This window comes from Plectropomus leopardus, chromosome 16, assembly GCF_008729295.1.
Source record: "Plectropomus leopardus isolate mb chromosome 16, YSFRI_Pleo_2.0, whole genome shotgun sequence".
NCBI classification, from domain to species: domain Eukaryota; kingdom Metazoa; phylum Chordata; class Actinopteri; order Perciformes; family Serranidae; genus Plectropomus; species Plectropomus leopardus.
The window spans coordinates 5213148-5229343 of NC_056478.1; the positions used below are offsets into that span (position 1 = coordinate 5213148).

At 40.6% G+C, this 16196-nt stretch overlaps 1 protein-coding gene across 1 annotated transcript in view; it reads left to right on the plus strand.

Moving 5' to 3' along the window:
• The window catches only part of LOC121955137 (1-phosphatidylinositol 4,5-bisphosphate phosphodiesterase beta-4-like), a 128344-nt gene that overhangs the window by 89609 nt on the left and 22539 nt on the right, over positions 1-16196 (plus strand). Inside the window, 16 exon segments of the mRNA XM_042502959.1 lie at positions 2038-2089; positions 2561-2663; positions 3017-3181; positions 5055-5259; positions 6294-6382; positions 6575-6731; positions 6810-6859; positions 7614-7679; positions 8237-8352; positions 9127-9202; positions 9330-9505; positions 9687-9788; positions 9901-9958; positions 11625-11711; positions 13083-13119; positions 15940-16041. Of these exon segments, the coding sequence (XP_042358893.1) occupies positions 2038-2089; positions 2561-2663; positions 3017-3181; positions 5055-5259; positions 6294-6382; positions 6575-6731; positions 6810-6859; positions 7614-7679; positions 8237-8352; positions 9127-9202; positions 9330-9505; positions 9687-9788; positions 9901-9958; positions 11625-11711; positions 13083-13119; positions 15940-16016 (1616 nt within the window). The 3' untranslated portion in view covers positions 16017-16041.

Below are 16196 nucleotides of genomic sequence, written 5' to 3' on the forward strand. Positions count from 1 at the left end.
CGGCCACAGCACCAATCGGCCGCCTCAACAATGGAAGCACGGAACATGGCCCATTCGGACTCAGTGTCCCCTGCCTCCCCCGGGACATGGTTGAAGCTCTCCCGGAAGTGGGAGTTGAAGCTCTTTCTGACGGGAGACTCTGCCAGACATTCCCAGCAGTCCCTCACAATGTGTTTGGGTATGCCAGGTCTGACCGGCGTCCTCCCCCACCATCGGAGCCAACTAACCACCAGGTGGTGATCGGTTGACAGCTCCGCCCCTCTCTTCACCCGAGTGTCCAAGACATGCAGCCACAAGTCCGACGACGTGACTACAAAGTCGTTCATTGAACTGAGGCTTAGGGTGTCCTGATGCCAAGTGCACATATGGACACCCTTGTGCTTGAACATGGTGTTTGTTATGGACAATCTGTGGCGAGCACAGAAGTCCAATAACAAAACACCACTCGGGTTCAGATCCGGGGGCCATTCCTCCCGATCACACCCCTCCAGGTCTCACTGTTGTTGCCAACGTGAGCGTTAAAGTCCCCCAGCAGAACGAGGGAGTCCCTAGAAGGAGCACTCTCCAGCACCCCCTCTAAGGACTCCAAAAAGGGTGGATACTCTGAACTGCTGTTTGGACCGTAGGCACAAACAACAGTCAGGATTTGTCCCCCCACCCAAAGGCGGAGGAGGGCTACCCTCTCGTTCACCGGGGCAAACTCCAACATACAGGCACTGAGCCGGGTGGCAATAGTATGTCTTAACTGTCATAACTGTAGTATGTCAAACAAATTTTGATGAAAAATATCATAGATTAGTATGTTATGAAAAACGTGTTGAAGTATAGTATGTCCTCAGAAAGTCACAGAATAGTATTCAATGCAAATTATAATGAAAAAAGTCATAGTATAGTATGTAGAAAAAATAATAAAAAATGTCTTAATGCAGTATTTCCTCTGAAATGTCACAAAAGTCATACAATTTGTGATTTAATTTTTTTTTTCGTCAAGTGTCATAGTTTAGTTTGTCCTATAGCATGTTGTAAAAATTGTCACAAATGTCACAGCAGTTTGTCCTCAGAAATGTCACAAAAAAACATAGTATAGTATGTGTATTACATTTTTGTTACCTTAGAATGAGCCCTTCATATCTTTATTGGGAGCGGGTCCTCATCGGACTTTGCAATACTGCACTGCGATGTGATTTTAGACAGCATGCCGGCATTGCTGGCTGCAATCTGCAGATTTCACCACTAGATCCCCCTAAATCTTACACACAGGAGCTTTAATGATGCAGTTAAAAATTACATGACATTAAAGCTGGCTGGCAGTAGCAAAAAAAAGCCATAAAATACATGAAACAAACAACAGAGCAGCATTAAACAAATAATTACACAGTTGTGGGGAAATTATGCTGCTATTTCTGGCCACAAAGCTTTCTCTATAAAGACAATATCCACTGATCAAGCAAATATATCACTCTCACTATATTTGTGATACAAAAGTAAATTCTCACTGGGCCAATGGTGGTCTTGCATAAGTCCGCATACACACACACCTGTGGAGACAAAACACAAATTAGATCCCAGTCCCTGCAAGTGCATGTTATTTTGCTGCTTCAGATTATGCATGCATGACATCTGCTTCTGCACTTCATCTGTTTTTCACTCTCTCTCTCGCTGTTAGATGCACTCATACATTTTCATAAGATAGTGCTGCCACATACACACCTATAGAGTGAGTGATGCCTGTTGGAAAACAGCTGCTGCCCCATGGCCAGAGGCAAAAGTGGGTCAGACCATATGGCCTGCTGGGAGCTGGGCATGTGCAAGCCTGGAGGGGGGGTCACACAGGAGGAGGAGCTTCTGTGATGATGGGATGAACAGTTAGAAGGGAGAAAAATGTCAGAAAAAAAAAACATTAAAAAGAAAAAACTGCACAGAAACTGACACAAATGAACTGAATAGTTGATTGTTTTAAGATGTAATGATGTTTGCGAGAGTAATCTGAGATATATGTGATCTGCGTCTCAACACTTCTCCCGTTCTGTCCCTCAGATCTGGCCATGCAGCTGAACCAGGGAAAGTTCGAGTACAACGGCTCCTGTGGGTGAGAACAGCTCCTCTCTCGTGTCCTTAGCTCATCAATTAAAGCTTGTCACATCTCATTAGTGGTTGCCAGCGGCGACCGTAGCTACTGTCTGCCCCAAGAGCCAATGAGTGCTTTTCGAGAAGCGGGCTCCTCTTAAACCGCCTCTGAGGCTCTCTGCAGTCATCTATCTCTTCCTGTCTCCGTCCCTCGGCTCTAATACCGTCCCTGAGGGCACAGATTTTACTGCTAATGCTGAAAATCTCATATGTGGGAAGATCAGGGCTTCTGCAGACACCCATCATTACTAATGTCACTCTGCTGGGCCCGGGGTTAACACACACAAAGCCTTAGATCTGTTCTGCTGTACTTTGTTATTCCCAAAAGATTGCTTCAGAGCTTAATTGAAACTAAATAAAAGGAAGAAGGATATTGTTGTGTGTGCATTTACCATATATTCAGCATTTGTTTGTGTGTGTGTGTGCACATCAGGTACCTGCTGAAGCCAGACTTTATGCGGCGGTCAGACAGGATGTTCGACCCTTTCTCAGAGACGCCGGTGGATGGAGTCATTGCTGCAACCTGCAGCGTACAGGTCGGGTCATCTGACACTTCATTCATGCAGGAATTTCTAAAAATGAAAAGAAAATTACAGTATTACAGCAAATAAATAGGGATATTCAGGCTTGATGCTCTCACCACACGCTGAGTCCTAAATATCACACTATGCACGACTTACTCACATATTTTTGTGCACATAAACGGTGGTGTTTTGGATGCACTGAGCTGTAATTACAAGGGATGAGCATCACACATTTATTAGTTGGTGCTTGATTTTGCCTCATCGATTGCATCAAAATCCAAACACAGCGATTACTTTTTAAATATTATTCCTGTGAAATCCACAGCTTCAAAAACACTCATAAAGCTGTCCTTTTTTCACCTCAGGTGTTCTCTGGACAGTTTCTGTCGGACAAGAAAATCGGCACGTACGTCGAGGTCGACATGTACGGGCTGCCGACGGACACCATCAGAAAGGAGTTCCGCACACGTATGGTGATGAACAACGGACTGAACCCGGCGTACAACGAGGAGCCCTTCGTCTTCAGAAAGGTAGGAAGAAGGTGGAGGTTGTTGGGTGAAGAGGACGAGGGAACAGTGACGGTGGAGATATAGTGAGGTAAAAGAAACGTGATGCACGAATGCTGTCTGCATCATAAGCAGAGCTGCAATATTTGAGTACAGGGAGGAGAGGGACGGTGGACAGAAAGGTCTCAGTCACGTTAGGGCTGCAACTAACGATTATTTTCATCACTCATTTAGTCTATAAAATGCCAAAAAAAGAATTTGCCAGAGCTCGAAGTGGCATCTTTAAATTGCTTCTTTTATCCAACCAGCAGTATTTTAAATTTACTGCATCATTTCATATCATGAATGACAAAAAAAGCAGCAAATTCTCACATTTAAGAAGCTCGAACCAGAAAATATTATTTTTAATCGGATATCAAAACAGATTGCAGGTTATTTTCTTTCCATTGACTAATTGTTGCAGCTCTAGTGACGATTAAAGAGACTTATTCTGTCCTAACAGCAGGGAAAGAACAAGGGAAACGGACAAGAGTCGAGATTAGAGAGGAGGAAAACAAGATGGAGAGTAATGCAAAAATAATGACAAATAGAATAGGTATTTGTTAATTAAGAAAATAAGTGGGGATAAAACGTGATTTGTGATAATCTTGAAAATGTGTTCATTTGAAAAAGTATCACAAACCTAAATGGAGAGCGGACGAAAGGCGAAAAATCAAAGGACAGAGAGAAGAAAGGAAAAACAAACGGAGGGATGAAGGAAGAGGAAAGAATGAAGGAGAGAGATTAGAGATAAAGCGAGGGAAAGGGAGAGAAACGTGTGTGTGTGTGTGTGTGTGTGTGTGTGTGTGTAATAGTGCTGCTCTCAGCAGAATGAGGAGTCTCTCAGCCATGACTGTGACTCCAGCTTCCTAACACACACCATCAATCACAGCCTGCCGCAGTGCTGCTCCGCGCTCGCTCTCTCTCTCTCTCTCTCACACACACACACACGCACGCACGCACGCACACACACATGCACGCACGCACACACACACACACACACACACACACACGCACTGCTATCAGAGGGGCATCACGAGCTGAGCTGCTGGCAAGACTCGTTTCTCACATCTACACACACACACACACACAGATGCCCTTAAACACTGCCACACCTTTTGCATGCATACACAGCACAGTAAAGATGACTCAGAGCAAACACACACCAGCAGCACTCACGTACAGTACAGCAGGCACACACACACACACACACACACACACACACACACACACACACACACACACACACACACACACACAAACGGGCGCCTCCACCCATTCATCTCCAGTGAGTATTCTCTGTCCTTATCTCTTACCTTCCTCTTCGTCAAGGTATTAATCATCCCCTTCTCTCCGTTCACTTATCTCCACACACAAGGCCAGTAAAGACTCTCGCTCTCTTTTTTTTCCAAGGGTGTACACACAAGCTCATCTACACACACACACACACACACACACACACACACACACACACACAAACATACATAAAAGATTTCCTCCCTGTGTGTGTACTAGCTGTGGCCTTGTCAGGAGTCAGATATGCTGTGCTGCTGCACTATCACACCTTCTCCCTGTATCACACTGACCGTCCCCTGATAGTGTCCCCTGCAGTCTCATCCTTGACCTTCTCCTTTTAATGATGCTGTTTCTGCTTTAGCTTAAAAAAGAGAATTTTACTGCAACGGCTGCAAAATAGTTTACCTATTGTAATATCAGAATGAGCTAAGCAGACTTCCTCAGGGCTGATGATAAACTCCTGCGACTTTTATTTTACGTCACACTTTTTGCCTCCCCTGTTCCTCAACACGTCTTTTTAAAACTTTATTCTGGCTCTTTCTCCCTCATCCCTCCCTCTTAGGTGATCCTACCAGATCTGGCGGTACTGCGCATCGCCGTCTACGACGACAACAACAAGCTGATTGGCCAGCGCATCCTGCCTCTGGACGGCCTGCAGGCTGGCTACCGTCACATCTCGCTGAGGAACGAGGGCAACAAGCCCCTGTCTTTGCCCACCATCTTCTGCCAAATCATCCTCAAGACCTACGTGCCCGACGGTTTTGGAGGTGAGAACAGAAATAATAATAATTAGAAAACTTTACTTGTGTTGTTGTTCTTTATGTGTGAAAGCAGATGTAGGAGTTTGTTTTACTGCGCCGTTTGATCACGGCTGATCTTGGAGTAGTTTCTGTAGCCTGTAGGGGAGGAGAGAGAGAAAAGGGAAAGCGAGGCGACTCTCTCCCGCTCACCGACTCTGTGCCTTGGGTTGGTTTTCAGAGTAATGGCATGGCGCAAATGATGATGACAGTGAATCTGCAGTAATAGACAGTTTAAAACAGGCACAAGCATACAAATGAGCAGGACAATTGGAGTTGTCATTAAATAAAGCCGAGGGGCCTGCGCCGAGGAGCCATTACTGTAACCATTAGCTTTCCTCTATAAGATCTGCTGCCAGAATCACTTCCCAGCCACACACACACACACACACACACACACACACACACACACACACACACACACACACAGAGCACTGTACGAGCAGCTCTAATATAAAAATCCTTTCTTTAAGAAACTGTGCCATTTAAACTAGTCAGATCCTGCCTCAGTCTGGACTGGTGTACTCTCTCAGCAGGAAGCAGTGAGGCAGGGACTGAGATTAACTCTTTGTTTCCTGCCTTTCTTACTGCAAAATAACATTTTGGTTACTGCAGGATTGTTTCCGCTACTACAGAGTGGGCTCCTAAAAGATAATTATCTGTATTTTCATAATTGTTAAAGGAACAGGTTCACCCTAAAATCAAAAATCTACATTTTTTCTCTTACCTGTAGTGCAGTTTGTCAGACCTTTTTCTCAAATTATGACCTGGTTAGTTAAAACAATCCACAGACCTTGTCGTGATCTAGACTGATAAATCGAACTACTAACAGGAAATTTCCCATAAACCTAAAGTTTTGTAGCTTTAGTACAAGTAATTTGGAGCATGTTAAGAGGGATATTTGCCAGTTACGCACACGAGAAAGAACAACCTTTAAACCCACCACTTTTTTAATGAATTTCTTTTCCTTGCACTGTACTAACAAACCTGTTTCTGTGTTTCAGCAATCGTGGATGCTCTATCAGACCCAAAGAAGTTCCTGACCATAGCAGAAAAAAGAGCTGACCAGATGAAGGCGCTGGGGATTGACACGGTACACATGACAACAAACACACTCACACACACACACTTAAAGCTTCTTAAACCAAGAATTAACAGAAATGCTGAGCTCCAGTTCTGGTTTAGAGAATTGTACCTGATCGACTCAACCAGTATTAACTGAGACACATCTAGAGACTAAACACTGCGTCCCTCACCACCTAAATAAATCCTTTCTGTTTTGCAGAACGACATAGCAGACGTTCCCAGTGGGAGCTCAAAGAACGACAAGAAGGGAAAGGGTAAAGGAGACACGGTGAAGGCCAGTGTGACACCGCAGGCCAGCTCAGATATGGCCCAGACCTCCAACTCCGCCCAAAACAACACAGCAGAAACCAAGAAGGGTATGAACAGACTTCATTTAAAAACACACGTATGTTCACTTTGTGGACACACACTTAAACTACTCTTCTGTGTTTCAGATACTGCACTCGTGCCTAACGTCAGCATTGATGACTTAAAACAAATGAAGGTGAGTAACTGAACTTTGAACACATTAAACAGCTCGAGCAGCTCAGTGTGTAAGACAGTAAATCTGCAGTAGTTACAGAATACGCCAATTATTCATTGTTCAAAAGCTAATTTTTTATTAGTTAAAGAGTGTATCAAATACTCAGCTTGTGTAAGTTTTGCACAGAATTCAACCTGTTTTTCTCGCATGCCTCCACGGTAAACAAAGAATCCAAAATCAGAAAAAAATCTTAATAAATTGTAGTTAAAGGCAGCCACGTTTAACTACAGCAAAACTACATCAAACAATCTGTTTATACACAACTTGTGCAGTATAATCCAGGTCTCAGTTATCCAGCTGTATGCTCAGAGCTGTTTCAGCTCATTTTGCTTTCAAAAACCCAACATCCATTCACCTGATCATTTTTAAAGAAAAATAATTTAAGAGGCCCTTCTTGGTGTTCTGACGCTCATTTACTCATTGAGCTTTAGCTCCACATTTAAAAGCACTATCCATTCAGAGGTGGCAACATTTTAATGTTACGCAATATTGGTCAATATTGCTGACACAGAGCTCTCAGAAGGTTGTGAAAACGTTAAACATGTTAAAACATTTGAACGCAGCATTGACTATAATCACCTTTTAGTACCAATAATTATCTCATAAAAACGATTACTCTACCAGACAATGCCAACACCCAGCTATTAAGCTCAAAGGCTGTTCTCAACATGACCTCCTGCACCAGATCAATAACTGCTCCTCTCTCCCTCTGCAGACGTACCTTAAACTGATTAAAAAGCAACAGAAGGAGCTCAACACTTTAAAGAAGAAACACTCAAAGGTAGGTGATTGTTGTAGTGCCGACCTGTCTGTTGCCGATGCAGAGAGGCTGCTGCTCGGTCTGGACACTCATTGATGCTCAGAGCGAGAGCGAGGGGGGGGCGGCTCCACCTTTCATCTTCCACCAGCCGCTGCTTCATCACTGTGTTCACCTGCACACACACACACAAAAAACACACAATCTGTCCATTACAAACACTTAAATGCAGCCACGTAATTAACGTTTTGTAAGAAATTAGACTTGCTAAAGTTGCTTTGACCAGAGCTCCACAGAGACCGCGGTGGGTGCTGGCTCATTCACAGAGGCTGATTAATTATCATAGCATTAAGTCCTCTTACGTAACCCCTGTATTAAAGTACCATCTGTTGACTGAATAAAGACAACTGCTGGCTCATTTTTCAGTGTCGACACCAACATATTAATGTTTTTAAAATCATAATCACAGTCTTAAATTAGAGCTGCCTGTTTTTCTTTGATATCTGTTTTGGTGCAGGTTCAAACTGCACTTCCACAGCACAGAAAAACACTGAAGTGAAACATTTTGTTTTCCCACACAGGATCAAAATACAATGCAGAAAGCCCACTGCACACAGGTGGACAAGATGGTGTCTCAGCATGACAAGGAGAAGACAAACCTGGAGAAACTACTAGAGAAAGCCATCAAGAAACGAGGGTAAGTTAAAAAAATGAGACCGGAAATATGGTTGTGCTTGGCATTACTGAAAATGGTATACATGGTAGGCATGCTATACTATGGCTTTTTGTGACATTTTTATATATTTTTTTTACACTATAGTATCACTTTGATATTATTTAAAACATACTGTACAAAGACTTTAAAGACATTTTATAAATACATTTTTGTAATATTTTTGACAACATACTACTATGAAAGTTTTATATTTTTCAAAACAATATAGTATACTACTTTTTATATTATTTAAAACATACCATGCAATGAAATATTTATAATATACTAAATGATGACTGGATTTTTCACCACATAGTTTACGATAACTTTTTCAAGATAAATTGTATAATATTACTTTAGTATAACTTTTTTGAGATAATTTTGATGACATACTATACTTTGACTTTCTTTATGAAATGTGATATTTTTTACATTATATTGTTAAAAACACTTTACTTTTATATGACATATTTTAAGACTGTGTACTATGACCTCTGACATGCATATGTGTTGACATTATTGCATTGACCCCGGTTCATTTTCTGTGCTACTTCAGATTGAGAGCTGTTTTAAAATAGCCCACTTTGGTAACAGAGAGAAACTTATTTGTTTTAAGCCAACATAATATTAATCAAACATCTGGAAAACCTAAAACGCACTTAGGTTGTGAAGAGTAAGACAGTCCTCTTGAATTTGAATTCTCGTTGAATTTGACTTGCATGGTGTTAAATAAATCTGTATGTGGTCTCCTTGCAGGGAAAACAACTGCCAAGAGCTGAAGAAGGAGACAGAGGATAAAATCCAAACACTGATCGCCGATCACAAAGTCAAGGTAACACAAAACTTCTTGCCCTCAAACAAGCTTCCTTTCCACAAAGTTATTAGCTGTGAGGATGACAAGTACCTCAGCAGTGTATAATTGAGTTGTGTACCTGCTATGTGTGTGTGTGTGTGTGCAGGTAAAGGACATCACAGCGCAGCACACTAAAGAGTGGTCAGAGCTGATCAGTAGTCACAGCAGCGAGGAGCAGGAGATGAAGGACAGCCACGTCACACAGCAGTGCGAACACCTCAAGAAACTCCTGACCACCGTCCAGGAGCAGCAGACCATGCAGCTCAAACTCATCCATGAACGGTGAGAAGCCCAAACACACACGACCATACACCCATTCACTGAGGGTAACCTGATCCAGACGGAGAGTGACCCTCTGAATCACCAAACTGAAGCGCCGGTCGCATAATTGCCACCTGCAGCCACCTAGTATTACTTTCTCAGAGCGTAAACCCAAGTTTCCATTTTACATCCACAATTTTAGGCAGAGCAAAGAAATGCGTGCCAACCAGGCCAAGATGTCCATGGAAAACAGCAAAGCCATCAGCCAGGACAAGTCCATAAAGAACAAGGCAGAGCGAGAGAGGTGGGTCACACACGTGCTGTAAATATCTGTTATCATGTAATCGCTCAGCAGTAAGTGACTCGGCTTTTGAATTATGTTGTAACGCCACGGTGCTTCTCTTTGTGCTCTTTAGGAGAGTGCGAGAGTTAAACAGCAGCAACACCAAGAAGTTCCTGGATGAGAGGAAGAGGGTAGGCTCTTTACTTTTTATGATGATTAATTAGCTAAAGAATATACCAAATATCCCCCAACTTAATGCAGAATACTAATGGATATCTATTGCGACTGTGGTAGTTTAACATGTAATGAATCAGAATCAGAATCTGGTTTTATTGCAAAGTACATTTACAGATATAAGGAATGTGACTTAGTGTTTTGGTGCAAAGCAGTAAACATAAAGGAAGAATAAAAGTAGTGAATTTAAATAGGACACAGGATAAAAAATATAGAAGCAATTTAAAATGTATGTACAAAAGGTGCAATGAAGGGATTGTGCAGTTTTTCAGAAGTAGAGTTACAGTGCAAATATCTTAAGTAAAAAATAATTAATAAGTTAACCTACAGTGTGCAGTGTAAATAAATACATTTAATTATACAGTTTGCACACAAGGAGACCAGGCATTTTCACTTTCTTTTATGTTGAAAATAAAGTAGTCCTTCACTCAAAAATGTGTTTTTCCTCTGTTTGTGTCTCCTAAAATGTCTAACCTTGACTACAGAGTTTTATCTGTGAAAAGTTTGTCTTTGTTTTCACATTCCTCTACTGAGGAGGGAGATTCCTGTGCACGTCCCTAAAACCTGAGATTCAAACCCTCTCTGGGAAAAATAGATTAAATACATCATTCAAAATGAAATTGCTGTCAAATACAAGAAGCATATTAACATCCATACCAGAAAATATATAATAAACACCATAAACACATAAAAGATGCCAAATACAATTCTGATAAGTCTGCTCGTTGCTGAATTTGGTGCACAAAAGTCTCCTCGTCTGAGTCTGAGGCTCAAACATGGATGGCTAAATCTCTCCCATGTTTCCTTTTTCAGCATGTGGGGGAGAATATATGAGTATCATTTTAAGTTAGTACTGAAGGGCGACTTAGCAGCGCTCTAATAATCTAAGCATGATTGATTACAGTGACTTTTATTTTTTTAAATGTTTGTCATCAAAAATAAAAAATGAAGAGTCATAGTATATTATGTCTTTAAATTATTATGAGTTGCAATGCATAGTGTCTTTAGAAATATGAAAATCATAATAAAGTATGTCATCAAAAAATGTAAAAAAAAAAAAAAAAAAAACTATTAAAAATCCTAATATATAGTATGTCTTCAAAAATATGACCAAGAGGTCATAGTACAGAATGTCTTCAAAATTATCACAAAAAAGTGACGGTATAGTATGCCTTCAAAAAGATTTCAAAAGTCATAGTATAGTGTGTCAAAGATATCATGAAAGTCACAATGAAGTCATAGAACAATATGTCTTAAAAAAGTTATAGTTAGTTATAGTTAAAATTATACAGTATGTCAGAAAAAAATGTCAGTCATAGTTTAGTATGTATTCAAAATTATCAGGAAAAAGTCATATTACAGTATAATTTAACACTTTGACACAGTCTGTCCTGCAGTATACAGACCAGGGCGTCTGTGTGGACATCAGAAGTACAAATAAACTACAAGAAAAACAGTTTTCTACGATAAACGGAGGACGAATCTAAAGCAAGACAAAAATGCTTTCAGTGATCTTTGACTTTTAGTCATCGTTTGAGACTTTGAGACTCAAATATTGACCTACATATTTAGAGTGCTAAACAGTAACTGAATTGTCCTAACACATTTTTGGCGTGTCTGCAGCTGGCCATGAAGCATCAGAAGGAGATGGAGCAGCTAGAGAAAAACCAGAGAGAACAGTTGGAGAAACTGGATAAGTTCAATGAGCAGGTACGACCCTAAATTAAACAAACAGGCAACACCGAACTGCCAATTAACTGCAGATTATAGAAGAAATCACCTAATATAACGGCCATGTCTGTCAGCTGACTGTACAACCACATCATTCATCAGACTCACTTCCTGCAGAAACCAGAGCGTCTCAGTTTACGGCCCTTTGTGCTCCACTGGCGTTTTAAGTGTAAATGAAACTCAAGACTGAGGACTAGTGAGACTCTCTGGCTGATTTCTTCCCCAGATACTGTAATGACTGCAGTTTCTGTCATCTGAGATGTAAACTGTAATTAGTTTTGCAGGAAGTGTTCCACATAGCTGGCATCAGAAGTGCCTCAAGAGACTCTACAGACAAACAACAATGTTGGTCCCAAAGAATAAACACAAAGTAAATCTTACAGAAGCACAGTCTCATTGTTTCTTTGTACTGTAGCAGTGTTTGTTCACTCTCACACTTGACTGGACTGCAGGCGGGTTTCCATTAACCCTCAGATTGCACAAATTGAAACTGTGAATATAAAATACCCCTAATGAAACTCATACATTTAAAAAAAAGCTCCCATTTATCACAAAAAAATTTCGTACACACGCGTGAAGTGGTTTTTCAGGCAATTCAAAAAGCCACAAGTCACAAAACTGCAATGAAAAAGCACTTTTTTCGCTTTTATAGGTCACATGATGATATGGCTATTTGCTTGTCAGTAGGAACTGGCTCCCTCATGATGCAGCAGGCGCTATAAGAGCTGTTATTGCACGTAGTTCTTCAAAAGTTGAGTGGATCATCTGGAAGTTTTAAAATCCACAATTCCTCTGTGAAATCGTGGACTATCAGCTCCCAGAAATCCCTCAAACGTAGCTGCTCCCACATACAAGAGGCTTGCCTTCCCGTTATATAAGGTACAAGGATCTTTTTTAATGTAAATTTTGTTTAAAAAGTCTTTTTTGAACATAGGTTAGTTAGAAAAAAATCAACTAAAATTAGTCCCTAAATCCTGCTGCATCTTTTGGTGTCAAAGGAGGAGTTTATGAGTCTATTATCACTCGCATAACACGCCTACTTCACCCGCCATTGGAAATAATGTCGGCTAGTGCGGTGGCTGTAATAGAAATGAACCTGCATTAGTAAGACTCTCAACATTATCACTTAAGTTTTGTGCAAATCTGTAATGGAAACGTGCCTTGCATATCTCGGGCCTACATGTATTAAGTGTACACTGCAGATATTAAAAACTCTATAGAAAGTATTAAGGTTTCATATCTCCATCTGTCCATTTTATTTTGCCATCTGCCACACTCATTACCTGTACATGTCTTACATGTATGCACATATTCATTTGTTTTTAATATGATTTGCTTCTTCCGGCACAGCTTTTGAAATCACACCATGCAAACAAACAGGTTCAAGGTAGGCATCTCCATCTCGCTCAGCTCTGCCTCTGATTCCACCTCTCTGTGCCTGCGTCACTTCCTCATCACGTCTACCTCAACCTCTCTCACTTCTGCCTCTCAATAATGTACGTTGTTTTTCCATCGCCTCAGTTCTCTGCTGAGCCTGTTAAAGGAATACTTCACCAAAAAAATATCATTCAACCAATTACTCAACCAGTATAACTTGTGAAGAAAACTTTCTTTTTCTGGCATGCCTCCATGGTGCCCAAAAAATCCAAACTCTTGATGAACTGAAGTTAGAGGGTTTTTACAACAACAAAACTTTATCAACATTTACAATCTATTTGGGAACTATTGCAGCTCATCTTTTAGCCCCAGATGAATACCTACTAAAGATATTATTAGCTGCCAGCAAGAAAGCTGTAACGTGAAAATGGTTACAGGCCGAACCTAAAACAAAGACTGACTGGATAGATATTGTTACTACTATTCAAAGGATGGAAAGATTAACTTTTTTTTCTTCAATTGACTGATACATTTCTGCAGTACTGGGAAAGATTGACTTTTATTTCCGTCAGTTCAAATGCCCATAAAAATATGTGACCAAGTGTTTGTACGTTTTGCAGTGTTTAACTGTATTTTCATGTTCTTTTTGAAAAAATAAAGTACAAAGAAAAAAAAAACTTCATCAAGACATCTGTTTACAAACTCACACAACTGGTGCGGTATATTTATCCGGTCATGTGCTCAGTACTTCCTGAACAGACAGACCCTTTCTGACAGGGAACTGAACAGAAAGTAAAATGTATCTTTGCTCTCTTAGTAGCCAGACTTCATTGACAAAAACAGTAATTTTACCTCACTGAACACAGAAGCTGCTGGTCCTCCTCTACCTCAATGAGGTAGTTAGTTTGTGTTACTGTGTGACTTTTGTGAGTCTGAATCAACCCGCAGAGGTAGACCAGAAGCTTCTGTGTTCAGCAAAGTAAAATGACTGTTTTTGTCAATGAAGTCTGGCTATTTAGAGAGCATTGGTAAGTTAACCTAACTCAACTTAACATTCAGTTTTAAATACTGAGGTTTTAGAGAAAATGTTTGTGTTTGGGAAGTACTGAGCGTATGACTGGATACATAACACTTGGATTATACCGCACGAGTTGTTTGTAAACGAGGGTTTGTAAACAGATGTTTTAATGTAGTTTGCTGCTGTTAAATGCCGATCTGTTTACTCAATTCATCAAGATTTAATCCATTAAGAATTTTCACTGCTTTTGTATTTTCTGTTCAACGGAGGCATGCAAGAAAAAAACAGGCTTTTTCACAAATTTAATATGACACATGGTGAGTAATTGATATAAAAATGATCATTTTGCAGGTGAAGTACTCCTGTAAAATATGTACTTTCCTGCTATTATATGACTACTATAATGAGTACTCTTGAAGTGACTCACCACAGACTAAAGCAGGGAAACAGTACACGACAGGTTCGCCTTTGAAGAGATTGCAAGATTTAAAAAAAGAAAGAAAGTGATTCATTTTTCCTTTGTGTTGTGAAATCCCATTCCCACATTTGTAGTCTGCAGCTCTCGGGGTGTCGGCAGTGCCAACGAGCAGCTTGAGTCATTTATCACCATGACTCACCAGCTATTACTAAGCAAAAACAGCCAGCTCCCAACCTGCCCCACTGTGCTTTCACTCCAGCTCATAATCATTTGCTTTCATAATATGTGACGGCGTCCAACTGCAGACATTTTGTGGCAAAACATTACACACCACTCTTACTAAGCATGTGGTTTAAACTACCTGCAAGAGTATGCAAAGAAATGCTCCCTGCAGAGAGGACAGGCAGAGGCAGATTGTCTCTTACTGATAAACTGATGAGCAATAAAACATTCACAACTTATAACTGAAGACGCACATGCCAACATTAGTTTAAAAAAAGATGGATTACATGTGTGTATTTAGGCCACATCCACACTTATATGTTTTTGTTTCAAAATGCATAATTATTGCCAACCTTACGTGTACTGTCAACACTACGTTTGCCGTTTGTAACCCTTAAAAAAGTCATTTGAAAAAGCTGCTGACCCTGTTTTTGTCTGGACGGGTTGAATGGACACTTTCTAAAAACAATGACGCAAACACCCAGGAACCAAGCTAATATGTAGTTAATGTTATAACATTAGAAAAACATTCATCGTGCTCATAAAGTTATTTCAGTATGATTGTTTTGACCATAGATAGCTGCTGGGTTACTCCATAATTGGATCAGTCACGTTAGCTACATGTTAGCTATCGTAGATGTTTGGGTAGTTCGTAAGTTAGCGTGACTAATACTACATAAAGTTACTAACCGCAGTGCGAATAAAACATTTCATCGTCTGTAAACATGATTTCTTTTATCAGGATAATTATCGACATCTAATCGTATTTTAAAAAGTGATTGTGATAACATTTTTGGACATATCACCCTTGAATGCCTTATACCTGATTTATTTTCAGTAAAAGTTACGTTAGTCGGTCAAAGCAAAGAAATCTCTAGTCTGACTTTTTGCCATCTCTGTAGTATTTTAACTAAACAACTAACTGCAAAGAAGACGATCTGCTTCATTTTTACACCGGCACACGCGTGCCCAGTATTCATGAACTGTGACCTGCATTTTCAGGCAAATTTATATAGGCGGAGATTATTTCTGAAAAAGCTGGTGCAAAAAAGCTGAACATTTTTGTTTTACAGCGCTGTTTTAAAATTAAAACGTGTTAGTGTGGATGTGTCCTAGTTTGAGGTTCAGTTTGTGTATCTGTTTGTCTAATTGTGTTTTCTGTCTCCTGGAAGACCAAGGACATGCAGCAGATGGTGAAGTTGGAGGAGGAGATGGACCGCAGACCTGCCACGGTGGTGTGAGCGACTGAGACAGACACACAAGCACACACACACGCAGGTGCAGAAACACTCCATCGCGGATCACCCCTCCACAACCAGACACATCAACACCTGCCTACAACACTGTTTCTTTACTTCTCTGTCATTTGCTCACACACACACACACACACACACACACACACACACACACACACAAACATACATACACA